The sequence below is a fragment of the Caretta caretta genome, chromosome 14 (assembly GCF_965140235.1).
Source record: "Caretta caretta isolate rCarCar2 chromosome 14, rCarCar1.hap1, whole genome shotgun sequence".
In the NCBI taxonomy this organism is placed as follows: domain Eukaryota; kingdom Metazoa; phylum Chordata; order Testudines; family Cheloniidae; genus Caretta; species Caretta caretta.
In genome coordinates, this window is record NC_134219.1 from 19,088,189 (window position 1) to 19,111,001 (window position 22,813).

The 22,813-nt window shown below is 45.6% G+C and overlaps 1 protein-coding gene across 3 annotated transcripts; it reads left to right on the forward strand.

Moving 5' to 3' along the window:
• Positions 1-17,815: 17,815 nt before the first annotated feature.
• UTS2R (urotensin 2 receptor) lies at positions 17,816-22,613 on the forward strand. Of its 3 annotated transcripts, none has more exons than XM_048817251.2 (3): positions 17,816-18,283; positions 18,719-18,995; positions 20,858-22,613. In XM_048817251.2, exon 3 carries the CDS (start codon positions 21,034-21,036, stop codon positions 22,177-22,179), a length of 1,146 nt encoding a protein of 381 aa, XP_048673208.2. In that variant the 5' UTR covers positions 17,816-18,283; positions 18,719-18,995; positions 20,858-21,033; the 3' UTR covers positions 22,180-22,613. The 3 variants fall into 3 exon arrangements, with proteins under 3 accessions (XP_048673208.2, XP_048673210.2, XP_074975445.1); XM_048817253.2 differs by having other exon boundaries at positions 20,863-22,613; XM_075119344.1 differs by lacking the exon at positions 17,816-18,283 and adding an exon at positions 18,309-18,427.
• Positions 22,614-22,813: the final 200 nt, after the last annotated feature.

A 22,813-nucleotide genomic window follows, 5' to 3' on the forward strand; every position in this document is an offset into this window, starting at 1 on the left:
GATTGACTCTGCTTGCATGTTTTGCTACAGCACCCTCGAGCCTGCAAGCAGGACCAGGATTTAAAGTGGCAGCTTATAATTTTTACAGTTTTCAGTACACCACTTCTACCACTCTCCCCCTCCCACACTGGCAGCTTCCTTTGCCCAGTTTCATCAGTGCCACTTAGCATGCCCAGTGCCACCTGCTGGAGGAATGGAGGAAGTTCAATGTGTCCTGCACACCAAAGCCAGTAATAAAATGACACACCCTGAATTTGCTGTGCTGCATGTTACACTTTCTGACTAAGCCACAGTGCTGGGGGAATGACAGGGAGCAGCTGCAGGGCCTTATTTTTACAGCTGGCTCCTTCAATGACCTTTTTGGCAAGGAGATGTGTGTCTAGCCTGTGCATTCACACTAATACCCCGCCCCTACTTATAGGTAGCAAACAATGGGTGCGGGGAGGGACATTTTATTTTAAAAACAGCCATGTGCTTTGTTTAACAAACAGCTGCCATCTCTGGAGTTGCATGTTTCATACACACTCCTTCTCATTTAAATAGTTTCCAACTACTCATTGCAGCCTGACTCACCAGGAACCTCACATGTATATGCATCTCTGCTGTAGGACACGGGGCCGGGGTGGGCCGGGGGGAAGCAGGGTGGATAAAAATGGATGATTTTTAGAAAATAAATAAATACCTAGAGATTATTCTATGTACATTAAATACATTTTTCTTTTCAAAAAGAAACCTATTTAAAATTAAATTTGAAATTATGACAACCTATATTACAGCCTTAACTTGGTACAATCTATTAAAATCATTTACATAAAATTAAAATAGTCAAACAGAACATGTTTGCTGCCAAAGCTTTAAAAGAAAGTCCAGCCACGGACGATACTGGCTAAGCAGCTAGAACCTGAGTTTGCTGAAGTGCCAGCAGTAACGTCTTTTGTTCAGACAGAATATTTTCTTCTTTTCAGTTTATTCAATTAGTTTGGTTCAATGATTAATTCATTCAAAACTGAGAAGCTGAACAGAGCTGAAAAAACAGGAAAACTTGTTTTCCTTTCCCAATCTATGAATTAAAAACTAGGTCTGAGGATAAGTTCTACTAGTTCTAAAATCTCGAAGGACACGGTGACCAAAACCAATCTATTAAATTCACTAAATATAGATAATATATTCTTTGCTTAACAAATCAATTTTAAATGCAAAACAGGCTTTCATACACTTTAACTTTCTCATGTATCCAGCACAGTTAAGATCGTTTTATTTAGATGATGAAAAACGATTTTAAAAAGCTGGTTTTATGCATTTTTACTTTAATTCCAATTTGTACTTAAATGCACCTTGACACAGGTCACAAGTAAAAAGTTAATCTTTTAAACAAAGAAATGCATCACTCAACATTTTCTAACATCATAAAAAAATGAACAAACAAGAATCTTAATAAATATTAAGCTATATATTTGCTTAAATGTATATTTATGACATATGTTTATAATGTATCCTTGGGGTTAGCGGAAGGTACCAAATTAATCATGGATGCTATAATTAGTTGCAAATCAACATGTTTTAATAGTTGGAAATCAATGAGAATCAAACTTTCTTTAGGAAAATAACTATAAAGTACAAATGCAGAACAAGATTAAAATTGATGGTTTAAATCAAGGTTTCCTGTTTGCTGATTTAAATCAACCCATCTGCCATGGGAAAAATGCATGATGCTTTTCTCTCTTAAAGACCAGAGCTCATCTCCTGGATTTTGGTGAACAGAGCTTTTTCGTCTCATCCATTTGTAGATGACACAACCCTTTCTCTGTATAGGTACTTCCATAGCCCTCCTTACCAGAGCATATCATAATCAGCATGGGTACAAGCCTAGCACAGGCCCTGATATTCAGCCTGCTAGCCTTCTCTGAAGCCCACACTGCTCTGTCTTTACTGCTATTGTTCACTACATTAGCTGGATTCAAGCTAGCTGGGGTAGGCTAGCCCACACACAGCTTTTGTTGTGTAGACATTACACAAAGATAAGCTATTACCAGCAGGACAGGGGGGTGGGAGGAGGTATTGTTTCATATTCTCTGTGTTTATATAAAGTCTGCTGCAGTTTCCACGGTATGCATCCGATGAAGTGAGCTGTAGCTCACGAAAGCTCATGCTCAAATAAATTGGTTAGTCTCTAAGGTGCCACAAGTACTCCTTTTCTTTTCACAAAGAGACAGACATTTTAAAAGAGGCCTCAACCTAGCATCTACCACAATTAATTGTAGGTGCAAGTGATTGTACTTGCAGTGCAGTGTCCTAGTAACAGGTCTAAATGCTCTCCCCTGTGTCTGCAATTCTGTTAATTACATAAGAACATAAGAACGGCCATACTGGGTCAGACCAGTGATCCACCTAGCTCAGTATCCCATCTTCCAACCATGGCCAGTGCCAGGTGCCCCAGAGGGAATGAACAGAACAGGAAATCATCAAGTGATCCATCCCCTGTCACTCATTGTGGGAGCAGAACTGGAAAAAGCAAAAGAGGAGGACACTTTAAAAAATGCTGTTCAGAAATACAGGAGAATCCATGTACCTAGCACACCCCAGTGGGCCCAAGAACATGCCAGTTTAGTTATCATAGCAATGATCAGGATCTCATAGAAATGCATTGCATTGGGAGACATCACTTTCTTTTCTGAATGGCTTTAAAAACAAGCAATACACAAATCACTATCACATGTTTTAAGACTGTATTAAAGGCAGAGCAGCTTGTTCAGCAGCCAGATGCTTCAGAGGGAATGAACAGAATAAGGCAATTATCAAGTGATCTGTCCCCTGTTACTCAGTCCCAACTTCTGGCAGTCAGAGGTTTAGGGGAACCCAGAGCATGAGATTGCATACCTGACCATCTTGGCTACTAGCTATTGATGGACTTATCCTCCATGAACTTAACTAATTCTTTTTTTAACCCAGTTATACTATTCGCCTTCACAACATCCCATGGCAATGAGTTCCACAGGTTGACTCTGCATTGTGTGAAGAAGTACTTCCTTATGTATGTTGTTAACCTTTGACCTATTCATTTAATTGGGTGACCCTTGCGTGACGCCCTTATGCTATGTGAAGGGGTAAATAACACTGCCCTATTTACTTTCTCCACACCATTCATCATTTTATAAACCTCTATCATATCCCCTCTTGGTCTTCCTTTTTTGAAGCTGAACAGTCCTAGTCCTTTTATTCTCTCCTCACCTGGAAGCTGTTCCATACCCCTAATCATTTTTGTTGCCCTTCTCTGTACGTTTTCCAATTCTAATTCATTGTTTTTTGAGAACTGAACTCAGCATTCAAGGTCTGGGCAGACCCTGGATTTATATAGTGACAATGTTATTTACTGTCTTCTTATCTATACCTTTCGTAATCGTTCCTACTGTTCTGTTAGCTTTCTTGACTGCCACCACACACCAAACAGATGTTTTCAGAGAACTATCCACAATGACTCCAAGATCTCTTTCTTGAGTGGTAACGGCTAATTTAGACCCCATCATTTTATATGTATAGATTATGTTTTCCAACATGCATTACTTTGCATTTATCAACACTGAATTTCATCTGCCATTTTGTTGCCCAGTCAGTCACTCAGTTTTGTGAGATTCCTTTGTAACTCTTCACAGTTTGCTTTGGAATTAACTAGCTTGAGTAATTTAGAATTGTGTGCAAACTTTGCCACCTCACTGTTTACACCTTTTCCCAGATCATTATGAATATGTTGAACAGCACTCATCCCAGTACAGATCCCCAGGGGACCGCTCTATTTACCTATCTCCACTGTGAAAACTGACCATTTATTCCTACCTCTGTTTCCTATCTTTTAACCAGCTTTCCCTCTGAGCCCATAAGTGCCTACTTTACTTAAGAGCCTTCAGGGAGGGATCTTGTCAAAGGCTTTCTGAAAGTCCAAGTACACTGTATCCACTGGATCACATTTGTCCACTGGGAATAAGGACCACCCGGGGAATAACAGACCAGTCAGCTTAACTTCAGTACCCAGAAAGATAATGGAGCAAATAATTAAGCAATTTGTAAACACCTAGTAGATAATAAGGTAATAAGTAACAGTCAGAATGGATTTGTCAAGAACAATTCACGTCAAACCAACCTAATAGCTTTCTTTGACAGGGTAACAAGTTTTGTGGATGGGGGGAAAGCAGTAGATGTGGTATATCTTGACTTTAGTAAGGCTTTTGATACTCTCTCACGTGACCTTCTCATAAATAACTAGGGAAATATAACCTAGATGGAGCCACTATAAGGTGGGTGCATAACTGGTTGGAAAACCATGCTTGGAGAGTAGTTATCAGTGGTTCACAGTCAAGCTGGAAGGGCATATCAAGTGGGGTCCACTGAGATTCGTTCTGGATCCAGTTCTGGTCAATATCTTCATCAATGATTTAAGTAATAGCATAGAGAATACACTTATAATGTTTGCGGACGATATAAAGCTAGGAGGGATTGCAAGTGCTTTGGAGGATAGGATTATAATTCAAAATGATCTGGAAAAACTGGAGAAATGGTTTGAAATAAATGGGATGAAATTAAATAAGGACAAATGAAAAGTATTCCACTTAGGAAGGAATCAGTTGCATGCATATAAAATGGGAAATGACTGCCTAGGAAGGAGAACTGCAGAAAGGGATCTGGGGGTCATAGACGATCACAAGCTAAATATGAGTCAACAATGTGACACTGGTACAAAAAAAGCAAACATCTTTCTGGGATGTATTAGCAGAAGTGTTGTAAGCAAGACACGAGAGGTAATTCTGCTGCTCTACTCCACGCTGATATGGCCTAAACTGGAATATTGTGTCCAGTTCTGGGCACCACATTTCAGGAAATATGTGGATAAATTGTAGAAAGTCCAGAGAAGAGCAACAAAAATGATTAACAGTCTAGAAAACATGACCTATGGACAAAGATTGAAAAAATTGGTTTTGTTTAGTCTAGAGAACAGAAGACCAAGAGGGGATGTGATAATAGTTTTCAAGTACATAAAAAGGTTGTTACAAGGAGGAGGGAGAAAATTTGTTCTCCTTAACCTCGGAGGATAGGACAAGAAGTAATGGGCTTAAACTGCAACAAGGGTGGTTAGGTTGGACATTAGGAAAAATTTCCTAACTGTCAGGGTAGTTAAGCACTGGAATAAATTGCCTAGGGAGTTTGTGGAATCTCTGCCATTGGAGGTATTTTAGAGCAGGTTAGACAATACCTGTCAGGGATGGTCTAGATAAGACTTAGTCCTGCCTTGAGCGCAGAGGACTTGACTAGATAACCTCTTGAGGTCCCTTCTTGTCCTATGATTCTAGCTGTGTCTCTTCAAGTGCTGCCACACACCCTGTCCTGACTCACCTTGTATCCCTCATGATTCACAACTGCTTTTCAACAGCTCTAGCAGAAACCTTTCTTGCTGGGCAAGGAACAAAAGCTGAGTGCTCACTTTGCCCTCCATTTTGAGAAAGAGTCTCGGAAATGGCAGCTGCTCCCACGGAATCATGGGAGTTTCCACTAGAAATGATGGGGGAACTGACTTCTTCTCCCACCATTCCCTTGGGCAATAAGACAGCCTTTTTAAAATCTCGCACAACATAACAACCCGGAGGGCAATGAGAATGCAACCCTAGAGTAGCCGAGCTGTGGGCCCATGGTGCAAAGCTGCAAGTAGAACCGCATGGCTAGGATGGCCTCACTTTCAGTGGGCCTTTCCCATCCATTCCTTCGCCAGCCGATGAATTCTCTAGCAGTCCCAGTTTGGCCAAAAGGCAGCTCACTTATGTATAGATGATGATCCTAGCCTTGCTGAGGATGTCTTGGATCATTCTTTGTTACCTGACTATGAATAGCTGGCATATTTGATGGTAAACAGATTATGACAATAGTTAAGCTACCGGTGTGCTAAGACAGCGGTCTGTCATACTGACCAATATTATCATCTTGTTTCTTTTTTTGTTCTGTATTTTGATATCACCTAGCACAAAGGGATCCTGGGTTATGATTTAAACTGTGTGTAAGCCATGCCTGCTTGGGGTGGTGCTCTGTCACCCTCTAATGGCGGCTAGGCCACTTAGAGATTGATGATTCTGTTGGAGCATGAGCTAAGCCAGTGGTTCTCAAACTTCTGGGGCTCAGGACCCATTTGTAAATGGGTATAGCCTGCGCAACCCAGTCAGAAGCTGGGGGTGGAGGCCCGGAGGTGGTTTCGGTCAGGTCCTGTCCTTTGGGCGGGTAGACTCCTACCTGACACTCACCACACTATGGTGGCTCCTGCAGCTCCGGTGCTGTGGGGCTGGCTGGGCTTGGCTCTGCTCTGGGGGTGTTGCAAGCTCTGGTGTTGCAGTGTCACTCAGGGTTAGCCCCACCCCCCTGACCCGACCAAATTGGTGAGAGTGGAGTTGTGACCTGTCTCATAGGGTAGCAGTACCACTTGCTCAAGCTTGGCCTACTCAGGCTTCTGTTATCGTGACGGCTAGCCTAAACCTGAGCGGTGCCGGGACCCCAGAGGCTCCAGTGTCTGGAGTAGGGAGTTGAGCCCAGCCAGCCCCCTGGGATAGGAGCTGCCACATGACCCTTCGAAACATTCTGGTGACCCAGTTTTGGGTCCCAACCCGCAGGCTGAGAAACTCTGAGCTATGAGATATCAGCCTTTTAGCTCAGACAGTAGAGGGTAATGGATTGAGATCCAAAGGGCCCAGGTTGGATCAGTTCCGCTGACAACCCACCCGCGCTGCCAGCGTCACATATGCATCTAACGTAATCATTATGTTGCTTTAGTGGATTCCTATGAGAAGGCTCCGGCTTGTTTTTTGTGAGTGGTTTGTAAGGATGAGAATTTTAGAACACTTGCCATTTTCCCCATTACAATTTACATGCAGGGAATTTATGTAAAGGATAGATAAGAATATAATGTATGCAATATTATTGGTCTGGAAGGGGAGAAGTGAGACATCATTTCCATGTGTACTGGAAAGCATGTATTAAATGGCATTCTCCACACTATCTGCAGCAGTCAAACAATGACCTCTGTATGTCCAGCGTAGCCTGATTCCCTTTGCCCTGTGAACAGAGTAATTGAATTCTCCCTGATCTTTCCAGGCACTGCAAAGGTCCCACTGGGGGATAGAAAGGTAAGAGAAAAAAGAAGCTTGAGCAGCGTATCTTTGACTTGTTAATAAAAATGTAAATGTGTCTGTGTGGGTTGGGGAGCCCCTGCCTGCACAAAACCACAGCGGATCTAGGAGAGCAGCTTGCTCTAAAATTCTTAATGAGACAGCTGACTCCACTGTGTATGAATGGCACATTAGCCATACTAAGAGGCAGCCAGGGGAGGCAAGGGCTGCTGTCATCTCTGTAAAGTCAAAGTCACTAGTTTAATTTAAAGAGAGAAGGGAGGAGGAAGCAGCGGGGCTGGAACAATTTTTATAGTGCGGGCGCTGAGAGCCATTAAACCGAACAGTAAACTCCGGATATAATGGAAATCTCTTCAAGACAGGGAGTGCAGCAGCACCCCTAGTTCCAGCACCTATGGGAAGAAGGGTTCGCCTTGACACTTTTGCCAACTTCTCTGTCATCTCTACATATTTGGGGTTTTTCTTAAATCCTGAGTTCTGGGAAGCATGGGATTAGATGAGAATTTCGGCCCAAGTTCTTTGGTTGAAAGAAACAAAGCAAGGAACTGTGACTGATTGCACCCTTCACACAAATGCATGTGGTTTAACTGAGACTCAGACATGCACATATGTTCTCTTCTCCACATGGGGTCAGATTAAGGCAGGCCTCTAACCACAGTGCAGATCCCAAGTCCACTGCGTCTTTCCCTTGGGTTCAACAGGCTTCAGATCAGGCTCACTAGTCTGAGCCTATAGTCAGTCCACACAAGCCCGTCTGACATATTCAGCCCAGGAGAGGGCAGTGATACAGGCTGGGATATTACAGTGGGCTTATTTTTCCAAATGACCATTCATTCCCAGTGTATGAGGACTAGACAAACAAAGCAGAGCTGATTCATTTAGCTTGATTGACCCCGGAAGCCATGTGGTCCCAGGCAAATAGAGATCGGCATCCTTCTGCATATCAGTGGCAAATGCTGCATACTTATGTCTGTTGCATAAATAAGGAATCAATAACAGGCTTTTCCCAGAAGGGTTTCCTTCTCTTAAACCAAGAGGGTGATATAAGTGGCTTTAAAATGAAAGCCAAAACCCAAGATCAGCCCTGCCAGCCAGTTCTAAACTCAGTCTAGTCCCGTTAATCTCCAACATTAATGATTCTACAGAGAAGCCCTAGCATCAACCAGAGTCCAGCTCACAGTCAGCTTTGAAATTCAAGTCAGGTCTGGAAGGAATGCCCAAGGCAAAGGGATATGTGTGATGCCCAAGGCAAAGGGATAGTCGAGATGTAGATTCTCGTTCTGGGAGCTATAAAGAACCCAACAGTGACGGATGGGAGGGCAGATGGACAGAGAAAACAGGCTGGCCATTTGTTTAATGGGAAAGAATTCTTTAGGATCTATGCATTTTTTTAATAGAATATATAGTTAACAGCATTTCACATATGCATGTCAGGGCAGACAGCAATCAACACCTGCCCACTCTCTTTGGGGTAGCAGAGGATCCTCTCTCAGTAGAACTAGTGCAGTTCTGCTGTGGAAGAGGGCATGGGACAGGAGCTTGGAACCCCTGAGGGATATGTGCACTCCCATAGGCTACCGATCTCAGCTCCGTGAGCTCTCTGCAGCCCAGAGGGCAGGTGGAAAAGCAGCAGAGAGCCAAGCTGGTGCATCCACTGGCTGTTCTCCCTCCTTACAAGGGATTGCAGTCTCCCTGCCCGTGGAGTCCTTGGAGGCTCCCTGTTGAAATGGCCAATGAGGACACTCATCCTAATGTCGGCCTTTAGCACACTGGAACCTGAAGCAAGCCTGCTGGCTCATGTCCCACAAGCGGCCATTCATGGTGATGTCTTGCCCTTGTAGTGTCTTGGCCTGGAGTAAAACCAGTCAGGTGGAGGTGAAATAATGTCACCTTCTGATAAGCTTTGTAACCATAGATCACAGGATCAGCTGTTGATTGCTAATTATCAAGGGCCAGGAACTTCTTCCTGCTGCATAGTAGGGAGGGAAGCAAACCATGGGAAGAATGGTTGAGAAGCTCCCTGAATCAACTGCATGTGTCCCCAGCCCTGGGGAGGTCCATAGAAGCCTTTCTGCCCAGCTGCTCACTGCTGGGACTTGCTGGGTCATAACAGAGCATAAGCTCTTTCTGACACACTTTCTCCAGAATTCCACTGGGAAAGTTGGGGGAAGCTCCTGGTGAGATTAACCTCTCCTTTATCCCTCCTACCCTTTCATGGGATGGAAAGTCAGGGCCCTAACCAACAGCCCAGGAGGTATGGAGCGGGAACCTGATTTATCTGCAGACCCTTGGGGATAAAGATTATGCCTTCTGCCCTCTCCACTTGACTCTGAGGGAAACATTTATGAGAACCACCTGGAGGTTTTGCAATATTTCCCCAGGTCTGGGCTGTTCCACAGAACAGAAGTGCTGTAGTGCTAATAAGCGATGGTCACATAAACACCACCCTATACCGAAAACCTCCCGATCACTATACTTACCTAAATGCCTCCAGCGTTCATCCAGACCACTCCACACGATCAATCGTCTACAGCCAAGCTCTACAATACAACCGCTGAAGTGAAGAAACAGATTGACAGAGCCACAAGAGTACTCAGAAGTCACCTACTACAGGACAGGCCCAACAAAGAAAATAACAGACCCCCCACTAGCCATCACCTTCAGCCCCCAACTAAAACCTCCCAACGCATCATCAAGGATCTACAACCTATCCTGAAGGACGACCCATCACTCTCACAGATCTTGGGAGATAGGCCAGTCCTTGCTTACAGACAGCCCCCCAACCTGAAGCAAATACTCACCAGCAACCACACACCACACAACAGAACCACTAACCCAGGAACCTATCCTTGCAACAAAGCCCGTTGCCAACTCTGTCCACATATCTATTCAGGGGACACCATCATAGGGCCTAATCACATCAGCCACACTATCAGAGGCTCGTTCACCTGCACATCTACCAATGTGATATATGCCATCATGTGCCAGCAATGCCCCTCTGCCATGTACATTGGCCAAACCGGACAGTCTCTATGTAAAAGAATAAATGGACACAAATCAGACGTCAAGAATTATAACATTCAAAAACCAGTCAGAGAACACTGCAATCTCTCTGGTCACTCGATTACAGACCTAAAAGTTGCAATATTACAACAAAAAAACTTCAGAAACAGACTCCAATGAGAGACTGCTGAATTGGAATTAATTTGCAAACTGGACACCATTAAATTAGGCTTAAATAAAGACTGGGAGTGGAGGTGTCATTACACAAAGTAAAACTATTTCCCCATGTTTATTTTTCCTCCCTACTCTTCCTCACACGTTCTTGTCAACTGCTGGAAATGGCCCACCTTGATTATCACTCCAAGAGGTGTTTTTTCCTCTCCTGCTGGTAATAGCTCATCTTACCTGATCACTCTCGTTACAGTGTGTATGGTAACACCTATTGTTTCATGTTCTCTGTGTATATAAAATCTCCCTCCTGTATTTTCCATCCGATGAAGTGAGCTGTCGCTCACGAAAGCTTATGCTCAAATAAATTTGTTAGTCTCTAAGGTGCCACAAGTCCTCCTTTTTCTTTTTGTAGAGCAGAGAGTCCGCTAATAATTTATTAAAGAATGGACCTTGGTTGCATCTCATCTCTCCTTATCTCTGTATGTGAAATTCACCCCCAAGCACTGAAGTGATGCATAAACCTCATGCGGGGCATTCTGCTGAGGAGTGAAACTCACCCTGCATCCATAGAGCATTTATACACACAGTCTCAGCATAAAGAGTTCTAGGAGGGTGAAAAACAGACCCATTAGCTGAGTCTTCCTTCTGGATATTATAATCCCATGGTTTTCTTCCATGTGGTGCAGCCTACGGCAAAGCAAAAATAACTCAGAAAGGAGAAGACAAATGGCATTTACCTACAGGATCAGATGACAAAACAAAAACAAATAAAGGAAGAGAGAAGACAAAAATGCCAAAAGAGCAGGGTGAGGTCTCCAAGTGCACTGGCTAGGTTAGGGCAGCTCTTGCACCAGCAAGGACAAAGCAGGAAGAGTGAGCAAAGGAAGCTACCAGCAAACACCATTTTCAAGGCTGAGACCCATTTGAGAGCATAGCTAGCACATGAGCCCGTGTTCAAGTCCTCTAGGGATAGTGCTGTTTAAATGTACCATTACTCAGAACAAGAGAGGACACAGGGACTGACTGCTGAGCTGTTCCCCTGCCAGTGAATAGCCAACTACTCATTTACTCATTGTCAGCCACCGCTTCAGTGGGTCCTGGATTCAGCTATCAGCCCCCTACACACTTAGGTGCTGGCAGTTCAGCATGGAAGCACCTGGCAGTGGAAAGCAGTTTGCATTACAGCTGCTTAGATTGTGGATAAGCAAAGAGAAAGGATGCCATTTGGGCCTTAACCTCTTCGCCCCACTAGTGGTATGTCTCCTACTGATGTGCAGCTCACTAATTGTAATGGCAGATGATGACACTCTGGGGTGCAATTCAGACCCATGAGGTGTTGTCACCCCTGCCCTGCAACTTTGGGTGCCGTGCAATGCTTTGCTGCTGTAGCTCCCACCTGGGCTGCTCAAACAGCCTGCCAGCATACAGGTGTCTGCATCCAGCCACAGTCCTTGCTCCACCAACGCTGACCCAGCAGCCTGTCAGCAAATACCAGCCACAGTCTGGTTTCCAGCAGCCAGGGTTATTATTTGGAGAGTGACCCCAACAGACTCCCAGTCCTGAATTCCCCCCGCCCCCCAAAATGTGTGTTCTGGACAGTCCAGACATATTAGGTCCATTTGGGAATCAATATACAACAGTCTGCTACAATAAAATAGAGTTACCCAAACAATTCACAACAGTGGATTAGTTTTCATTAAAGAAGAAAACTAGTGTATTTAACTACAAAGAGAGAGGTTTTAAGTGAGCACGAGTATAAGACATTAAAGTCAGAAATGACTACAAGAGAAATAAAGATAAAACACATCCTAGTACTAAAAAGTAACCAACTAGACTTGGTTCAAAATAAAATTCTTACCACATGTTCCCAGCAACAGGGCTGACCAAATTTCAGGTCAGGATCTCTCCCAAAGTCAAATGGGTGGGTTTCTTTTGTCTTCTTGGGTGAAAAAGACAGAGATGGATAGGGAGATACACACTGAGGTAGTTTTGCCCCCACTTTATAGTCCAGTCCCCCTTTGAAATGCCTTTTCCAGAGGGTTACCCCTAGATAAAGATCATTCCCATTTTGAGGATGGAGACAAGGCATCTCATGGCAAAAGAGGTTCCATGCTACTGGTTGCTAAGATGCAGATCTATTTGCTCCTGCCCCTCTTCCTTGCCCAAGAATAGTCACTTGGCAGGTGATGGCCCATCAACTTTGATGACAGCTGGCTAGAGGCATCACCTTGTCCTTTGTCTTTGAGAAACTGGTTTACCTCCTCCCCAGACTTGTCTGGTAAACACACCTCAGTCATGAACTAAGCTGAAATCATTACTTTACATATAACATTGCTATTCATATCTCAACATGATATTACTGACCAGCAAGTTATTACACTGCGGAGCTCAAAAGCTTGCCTCTCTCACCAACAAAAGTTAGTCCAATACAAGATATTACCTCACCCACCTTGTCTCTCTGGTGTTATTAGCCCCTTTTTACAGATGGGGAAATTGAAATCCTGAGAGGATGAACATTTTATCTACAGTTCTAAAGGAAGGGTCAAGTTCGCTAGCCCACTGCTAGACGATGGCAAGTCATGTTGAGTGTCGAGTCGGTTCATCATGGTTAAACCCTCCCAGGACCAGGGTTTCATCAGTTAGCGCACAAGCACACAGCACTTGCCCTTGTCTGACTGCAAAGACATAGCCAGCGTCATGGCAGCTAACACAATATTCAAACACAAAGGTTTGTAGTAAAGATTTGTAAAGGTATTTAGGTATTGCTGCACTCAACACTGCAATGTCTATGCCTCATTTTCAAAACGGATTGAGGCACTAAGGAGCCAAAAATACCATTGGCATGACTCCCCCTGGTGTTAACAAAAGTCAAACAAACGAGAACCGTTGCCCAGCTCCAACCCCTGTCCTCCTCTAGAGCTGACCTGGAACAAAAATGTTTCTGTCTGAAGTGTTCCTGGGATACTTTCCCGTATTTATTTTGCATTTTACCTGCCTCTGCACAGGCTGCTCCCTGCAGTGCTAAAGAAGCACTTTACTAAGTCTTACGAAAAAAATAAGACAAAATGTATACACCTGGCCGGGCCTGGCAGGGTGCTCAATGTCACAGGAAAATCAGTTATCACAACTTTTGTAGCCAGACATGGACGTGGCACAGCAGGGTTTGGGGAGAGTTACAGCCCAGGTCTGTAGCCCCAAGAAGTTTGGATAGTTCAGGTAAGCTTTGAAATAGCAATCACATTGAAGGGTGTGTCTCTCTTGTGCCACTGTAGAGAACAGATCCCCCTTGCCTTGTGTGCTGTAGAATCATTATGGTTATTTTTATTACTTATTCATTATTTGCGTGGTGGTAAAATCAAAAAGCCTCAATCAGGATCAGGGATCTCATAGTGCTAGGTACTATACAAGCACATAGATTGTGAACTCTTCAGGCCAGGGACTGCGTCTAACTCCTCATTAAGGAGATGACGTTCCCTGCTGCAAATAACAATGCTTGGGACCAGAGCTGGGCGAAATTTTTCAGCCAAAAATGTTTTTTTCAATGAAAAATGCAGATTTGGATTGACCAAAACATTTTGCAATATTGACAAATTGTTTTGGTCACACACGTTGTTTCCACACAAATTTTTCCATTTCTGGGGGGGGGTCGAAACAACATTTTGTTTCCAAATTTCCTCTGCTTTTATTTTAAAGTGTTTAAGAACGCCCACAATCAAAATGAAACATCTGGGGCTGAACAAAACATCTTGTTTGACCTGAAATTACTTTTAATAAATCTTTTCAATTCCCCGAAAAGTCAAAAAAAGATAGTGGTTTTGGGCTCACCCAAAACTGCCCCCTAAATTTTTCAAAACTGACAGCAAACCAAAAAAAGCCAGTAGCCCCGCTCTACTTAGGACTCCTGTCTAAAGTTCTCAGAGCACTTTACAAATATGAATGAATGCTGATTCTTCCAATCTCCATTTGACAGAGGATAAAAGTGAGGCTAACTGAACGAGCCAAAGTCAAAGAGCAAATCAGCATACAACCAGGAATAGAAACCTGAGCTTGACACTCACGCCACATCTCTTGCCAAACCTCTCTCAAGGCTTCTCGGCAATGGCTGCCACAAGATGCTTTTGTCTGATGAGCATGTGTGGCCCCGTTAACTCTAATGGAAGTGCCATGTGCACAGACAATGGAATTACATGACAAATGCATTTGTTTTTAAAGCTGCTTTAGGTGCTGCACAGGGTAACAGGCCATGAGTGGAAAGCCAACCATCAACTGCTTTCATAACTATGGAGAGAGCAGGATTACAAAGGACTCTGCGAAACATTCACTGACCAGAGCAATGTCTCAGTGGAGACGGCCCTTTCGTTTACGGTCACAAGGGAAAGGGCTCTGAGTCTGCGAGTCAAAGTGTTTCCATCTGGAGAATGGCCCACACTATTCTAAAAAAAATAATCCATGCCCTTTCAGTGCTGCTACGATAGAAGCCTTCTGTTTACACAGAACAGGATCAGTGCAAGTAGTTGTACACAGCCAATGAAACCTCCACCTCCGGGCCCGAGGAGACAGTTCAAGCCCCGTCTGAACCTTGACCTCTCTCCTGAGGAAGCCCTCTCATTTCTGGAGTAGAGACACCTATCTGTTGGAAACTATACTGAGATCATCGTGTTCATTTCACGCAAGCCACCAATAAATGATACCTTTGAGACAGGCTAGATTAGAATCACCAACCTAGTGATGAAGGATTTAGCCAGCGCAGCCCAGCCACCCAGTCCCCTGAGCCACCCAGTTCCAATTTACATTTCAAAAGATGTTTTTAATATTGTTTATTTATTAATAACCTTTTCACTGAAGGCAAATTTCTAATTATTGCGTTAGTGTGAAAGGGACTGGTTCTCCTCTCACTCACACATTACATTGGTACAAAACCCTGTTTCATTGAATTAGTGGGGTTACTCTTGCTTTACGTTTACGCTTACAGGAGGCCCAAGCACATGGATTGGCAGAAAATTCTTCCTACCAAATAATAACCCACAGGATGCTGCCAAAATCTTTCCAGTTATAATTCTTTTAAAGCCGTTTTTGCTAGTGATCAGCAGGAAATAACAGGGCAGTTGACAATTGAGGAAAGGACATTAACAAGAAGGAAGGGAAGATGATGATATATTTACAGTCTGCCAAAATGCTCAACATTAGTCACAGCAGCTGAACTGCAATTGAGAACAACAAACCAGATCCAGAATAGCAGCAGACTTACCTGTGAGATGTGCGTGTGGGGGGAAACCAGCAATGGTTTTGAGATTGACTGTCTGTTCTTTCGCCAGTGGAAGGAGAAGGGCAGTTTGGTAAACAAAATCAGCTGTTTTCAATCTTAATAAGAGATGGGACCTAGATGCAAAATTCAGATCTGGATCAATGAGCCCTAAACTTCAGGGTGTTTGGATGGGGGGGGGTTGATGCTGGGCCCATCTCTAATAATGATGTTGACTTTGAGCTTGGCTTTGCTGCAGAGTTAACTTGAATTATCGCTCTAGTGTTGCCTTGCTCCTAACTTGAGTCCCATCCACATACATGTAACCTTTAAGATAAGTGTAGTGGTGTAGCAGGAGCTCTGTCACCTCCTGAGCTCTGCTGTGGCCTGCCTCAGTTTCCCCTTCAATGAAGAAACAACTAAGTCTCTTGAGCAGCCTGGTCAAGGAGAAACCCAGCAGAGTTTCTCCCTTTACTAAAGCCGTCTGAAAGGAGCACTTATACACTGGTTTAAAAGGTTCTTATTTCCGAGCCCAGATAAAACTTATGAGTCCCAAAACAAGCCAGCAGCAGCTTCTTTCACTGCAAGGCCTCATACTTCTCTGTGGAGAGCTCTGCAGTCTTTTCCCTGCTTGCTCAGGGTCTCTCCCTGGCAACCCTGCCTGGACAGCTTTTGCCTAGGTCAGACTCCCTAGGAGATCCCCTCCTTGGGAGCTTCCTTTCTCCTCAGGGGCTTTCTTCAACTGACCTCTCCCAAATCTTTTATTAGGACCAAGTTCTCCTTACTTAATGAATTGCCTTCCAGCTACTTAGGCAGTTAACCACCCCATGTGGAGCTGGGGTGACCCTTACCATTCAGCTGAACCTGTCATAGGTAGGCTGGGCACCTGACTCCCCTTTCAACTGGAGGTGGCTGGCCCACAGAGGGTAAAAGGCTCAAGTTAGCACAGTTCATCAGCTGCCAACAAGCCAGCTCTGTGCAGTGGGAGTGTTATTGCATGGCTTGGCCATTCTCCCTGGAACCAGGCTAACTGGAGAGGCGTTAATTCACCTGGAGACAGCATGAGTTAGCACTGCAGTGAAGACACCTTGGCAAATCCCAGCAGGCAGGAATATTAAAAATGGAGAATGAAGAAGAAATGATTCCAAAGAAGGAATTAAATCAGGCCACTGACTCTTGGCTAGTAATGGAGAGATAAGAGGGAGCATAAACGCACAAGACATGGAAATTTGGAATGGGCTGGATGGACCACAGCACTGCCATGTGCTGGCAGCTCAGATAAAAGACAGCAGAGTGATCTGTGCTTGGAGGTATCATCTACCTCAGAAGTTCTCAACCAGAGGTCTGCGTACCCCTCAGGGTACACAGAGGTCTTCCAGGGGGTCCATCAACTCTTCTAGATATTTGCCTAGTTTTACAACGGGCTACATAAAAAGCACCAGCCAAGTCAGTACTAACTAAAATTCCATACAGGCAATGGCTTGTTTATACCACTCTAAATACTATACACTGAAATGTAAGTACTGCACAATATTTATATTGCAATTTATTTATTTTATAATGATATGGTAAAATGAGAAAGTCAGCAATTTTTCATTAAAAGTGTGCTGGGACACATTTGTATGTTTATGTCTGATTTTGTAAGCAAGTCCTTTTTAAGTGAGCTGAAACTGGGGGTACACAAATCAGACTCCTGAAAGGGGTACAGTAGTCTGAGAGCCACTGATCTACCTGCTGCTGCCATTGGAATGCAACCCAGCAAAGTAAACTATGGGCCTGATTGGCATCTCCCCAGGCAATGATATAAATAATCACCAAAGCCAAGGGGCCCACGTCTCCTTTCACTCATGCTGGTGTAAATCAGGAACAACTTCATTGAAGTCAATGGAGCTCCGGGTCGTAATGCCAGGGTAAATGACATAGGGTTTAGGCCCAGGATTTGCAAACCACCCTCCCAATATTCAGCTGCTAAAAAAATTCCTGCTGACCCTTTAGCCTTGTGATTTCTCAATCCCAGCCCCTTTCGGAATGGTGTTTTCCAGCTGCTCTCTGTTTTTATTTCCCTTCTGTAATACTGATGAAAGGGAATCAGTTTAACCTACGCTGCTTGGACAACTGTTTGCTATTGTGGGGCTAAAAAAGAAGGTATTGTGCGTGATACCCCGACAGATGCAGGATCGTCTGGCAATAAATTCTCCAGTGGAAATAAACTCAGACTCCTCTTTGCAGCTGATATCAGCATCGAGGAGCACACAGTTTCCTGGGCCAGGCAAACCTCCCTACGGGAATTTAGCCCTTTCTCAGCCAATGCTTGGAGATCTGCATCAGTTTGGGCAGGCTAAATAGGGGCTTAGAGGTTTTGAATATAACTAGTGCTGGGGGTTAAGTCTCACAGCTGGCCAGTCAGGTGGGGAGACAGCCAAACCAGTCTCAAGTACCAAAATGCCACTGCTTTAAACAAGATCTCAGCTAGCTGCAGTCAGAGCTACCCGATGCCGAACGTCATGGAGCAACATAAATAGCAGGCAAAGGGGGCACAAATTTCAAACACACGTGGCGAGGTAGCTTCTGAGCACAGAGGTCTCTCGCCGTCTGCCCAGGCTTGTCCTTGCTTTTGGAAAGTTCTGGCTCCCAGATCCCCTTTTTTAAAAACAAACAAACCATTTTATTTTTTCCCTAGGAAACTTCAGCAGCTGGATTTAAAAGCCAGGTTTGAGCATGAAGCTTCGTTCCTCTTGTAGATAAATGGAACGTGCCGGGGCTACCGAAGCAGTGCTGGGGGAACAGGCTGGACCAGCTGGGAAGCCTGTGACTGCTGAGAGATGCTCTGAACTGCTGCTTGGAGGGAACGAGTGTGTGTGTGTGTGTGTGTGTATGGGGGCAAATAGGGGTGTGTATGGGGAGGTAGGGGGGGTGTGTGTATGGGGGGGTGTATGAGTGTGTGTGTGTGTGTATGGGGGTGTATAGAGGTGTATGAGTGGGGGGCTGTACAGGGGTGTATGGGGGTGAATGGGGATGGGTATATAGGGGGTGTATGGGGTGGGGAGGGTGTATGGGGGTGCCTGTGTGTAGGGTAGGTGCATGGGGGGTGGGGTGATGCCAGCTACTACTACTACCTGCTTTAAAACGCTCATGATTTCCCCAGGTTTCTGAATTTTGCGACTCCCAGCCTGGGGAGCCGCCCAGCCTGGGGGCTCTGTGTGATCAGGTGAACTCTTGGAAGTAGCATTGTCAGGGGCTGAGCGAACACGGCGCTTGGAGCCGGCGGAGCGGAGGACGGGAGGTGCCGGGCTCTCCCCGCAAACCTGCCCTTTGATCCAAGCGCTGCGCTCCTCTTCAGGCGCCGAGAAGGAAAACAAGTGGGGCTGCAGGGATCCGAGCGCCGGGCCCTTGGAACAGACCCCACCGCCCCGCCGCTCCAGGTAGGTCTGGGCTGCCCGAGCAGGTGCGCTCCTAACTCGGGTTCCAAGCGCAGTGAAGACAGGGCGACTCCGCCTTCAGCTCGAGCTCGAGCTCCAGCCAGGGGGTGAAGCGGAGCCGCTCCACCCGAGCGGGGAGCACTCCGGACTTCCCCCAGCGGAGCCAAGCCCCCCAGGGCGGCTCGCTGGAGCTGGCGGGGCGCGGATGGCGCATCGCGCCGCCGGCGTTGCGCTCCAATGGGGCGCGCTGGGGACCCGGGGGGCGGCGCTGTCTCTGTCGTGCGGCTCGCTCTCCCGGGCGGCCCGGCAGCGGAGGGGAGCTGGCAGGGGCTGTGCAGTTCTGCTGGGCTCTGGAGCATCTGACGGGCTGGTTTGACTGGACCACAGCAGACCTGGCCAGGCTGGGTGGAGAACGGGCCCCGCTGGGCTCTGATCCCGCCTCCCCCCCGGGGGTGTTTGCCTCTGCAGAGGCTGGGGACGGCTAATGGGTTTGTTGGAATGTCTAGTGCCCTGTACCCCTGCCCCAAGGGCTGTGCCCGGGGAGGGGGTGGGGGTCTCTAGGCACCAGACTGCCCCTGTATATGGACCCTCTGCACAAGCCCCATTGGCACTGCCATACCCTGGGGGAGCAGTGGTGTCTGGGTGGGCCAGGTGGAGGAGTGGGCAAGCCATGGGGTGCGGGTGCATATCCTCCACCCTCAGGCTCTATGGCAGCTGTAGTGTTGTTCCCACCCTGCCTGCAGCCATAGCCAGGGAAGGGCCCCTGGCACTGTGGGTCCATTGCCAGGGAGCTAATGGGAGGAAGGGCAAGAACCAGAGCTGCTGTGGAAGCACTGACCCTCTCAGGGATCTGCCCCGGTTGGGGGTTGACCCCATTGCCTCTCTCATGATCAGGCCTGAGGGGACAATGTGGAGGGAAATCTCAGCTGGGGGTAGCCTGGCATGGATTAGGTACTCCAGAGCCTTCTCCTGTGGGTTTTTCCAGGGGAAGGGGCAGCCTGGGCTTAAGTGAGTAAAAATATATAATGCAAACACAGAGTGCGTGTGGAGGTCTTCATGGAGAGCACCAGGTCCAAAGGGTTTGGAAATTCAGGCACTGTAGAAAGTGTGTCTGCATACAAAGAGAGAGAAAGAGAGTATGCAGATTTATTCTCACTGAGTCAAAATACATAACAATTGTATATACACTCACAGTAGAACTCACTTTTAGTGAATTCACCAATAACATGGCTTTATATGCAAGTAGAGTATAAGTTCTGATTTTTTTTTCAGTTAACTACCATGTGCAAATTGCAATCTGTGTTATAGTAAGAACCTCAGAGAAAAGTTGTTCTGTGAAGAGCATGACCTCTCTGTGTAAGGCTGCTGTGTAGAATTCAGTCTGTGTGTATCACACACACACACACAAAATACAGAGAGATTTGGATGCAGGATGTTAATTGAATGCTCGTTATCCCTCTTCACGATGTCTTAGACTCCTTCATATTAAGAAGTTTAGAAATTGCCAGAGCAGACTGGTTTCATAATGGTGATGGCTGTTAAACCTCAGAAAGCCTTTCTTTTTCAACACCAAATTGAAGCCTGTCTAGTCTTGTGGTAGTGGTTATAAAACCCTTTCGTGATCTGCATGTCCTCCTATGCTTCCCTCTGACTAGCAACCTGGAAAATGGCCCTATAGTGAGGGGTAGGGCCCTCCACAGCCTGATCTTGCAAAAAAATCACGTGTATCTTTGCACACTGCAGAACATCTGCAGCCTGCACAAGCGGTGCAAAAATGTGCCTCAGAGAGGGGTGGCTACCGCATAATATTCTCTGCTGCTTTGCCAAACATCTAACTCACTGTTTTTCTGATACATTTTGCCTAGTGTAGAAACTGGGATCCATTCTGCAGATCATTGTCAGGGAGTCCTTTCTCCATCCGATGAAAACCTGCTAAGAAATGATCCTGCTCCTCGTACCTGTTCAACTCCCCCAGCTTGAAAGAACTGACCTGAGAACACCCAAGCTATGAGAAGAGCAGCTGAGTTAGCTGTTCAAGAGGATGTCTGTAAATGAAGAGCTAGAGAACAGGTTTTCAGCAACCACCCTGATGGCCACGGAGGCAAGTGACGGGAGCCCATTCAAAATCAGCCCCAACCTTTCCTACAATGCCACCCAGGACAGTGCTCCAGCCACCAGTTCAATGGAGGACATGATAGCCACTTGCACCATTGGGACTATCCTCTCCATTATGTGTGTGATCGGTGTGACGGGCAATGTCTACACCCTGGTGGTGATGTGCCATTACCTGAGATACTCTGCCTCTATGTACATTTACATCATTAACCTTGCCTTGGCAGATCTGCTCTACCTGCTCACCATCCCTTTCATCGTTGGAACATACTTCATCCAGGAATGGTACTTTGGAGATGTTGGCTGCCGCATCTTGTTCAGTCTGGATTTCCTCACCATGCACGCCAGCATCTTCACCCTGACGGTCATGAGTACAGAGCGCTACTTCGCAGTGCTGAAGCCCCTGGACACGGTGAAGAGGTCCAAAAGCTACCGGAAAGCCATTGCCGTCGTCATCTGGGTGGTGTCTCTGCTGCTCACGCTCCCGATGCTCATCATGATCCAGCTGGTGCAAAGAGACAGCAAAAGCATCTGCATGCCCACCTGGAGCAAGCTGTCCTACAAAATCTATCTGACCATCCTCTTCTGTACCAGCATTGTGGGCCCAGGGGTGATCATTGGATACCTTTACATTAGACTAGCCAGGACCTACTGGGTGTCCCAAACAGCCTCTTTCAAACAGACCAAGCGGCTGCCTAACCAAAAAGTGCTGTATCTAATTTTCACGATAGTGCTGGTCTTCTGGGCTTGCTTCTTGCCCTTCTGGATCTGGCAGCTTCTCTTCCAATATTACGAATCCTTTCCATTGTCCCCCAAGGCCATGAGGAACATTAACTATCTGACAACCTGCCTGACCTACAGCAACAGCTGCATCAACCCTTTCCTCTACACCCTGCTAACCAAAAACTACAAGGAATACTTGAGGAACAGACAACGCTCTTTCCATAGCAGCAGCGGGTACTTCCAGAGGAGGAATCGATTTCAGAGGATTTCTGGGAGATCCCTTTCCACGAGCAGTCAGCATTGCACAGAGACCTACGTGCTCACTCATGTTCCCGTGGGAAACAGTGCTTGAAAGTAAAATACATCTCCAAGAAAAAAAAATCAATATTGACTTCAGTGTTGCATTGCTTGAAAGTGCAACATTGTAAAGGCAAAGTCTCAGCAGATTCATAATGTGTTAACGCTGAGTCCAGAGATTGTGCCATAGCAATCTGCACTCATTTGTTTCCAGTGCCATGGATTTTGCTGCTCACCCAAAGCCTTTTGCTTTTTTCATTTTTTTATGGTGTATTTCTCTCCCATCTGTAATGAGAGCCTGTAATATTGACACTTTTTTTTTTTATGATTACAGCTGTCCCACAACATTTTAAAATTAAGTTATTGAAATATCGGCTTAGATGGTTTTATTTGTTGTTTGTTTTTAAACAGTAATGCTAGACTAGTCGTGGCTGGTTGTACAAGAAGTGAAAGCAGCACAATTAAAGAAAAAGCAGCTTGTGTTTCTGACGTATGTGTTAATCCAGTTTGAATTTTGTAGGGAGGTTACCGGGAGGTTTGAGGGAAGCGTGGCTGGTTCTGGACTAACTCACCCTGGTTTTACAGTGGTAATAATCCACTGTGCCTGATTCTCCCTCATTCTAGTTACTGTAATGGTTACTGGTAGTAGCATACTGGTGTACATGGGAAGAGAATCAGGCCCCAAGCAT

What these genes read in the sequence shown, in the direction of transcription:
- UTS2R (XM_048817251.2), top strand. Translation starts at nt 21,034, where the DNA reads ATGTCTGTAAATGAAGAGCTAGAGAACAGGTTTTCAGCAACCACCCTG.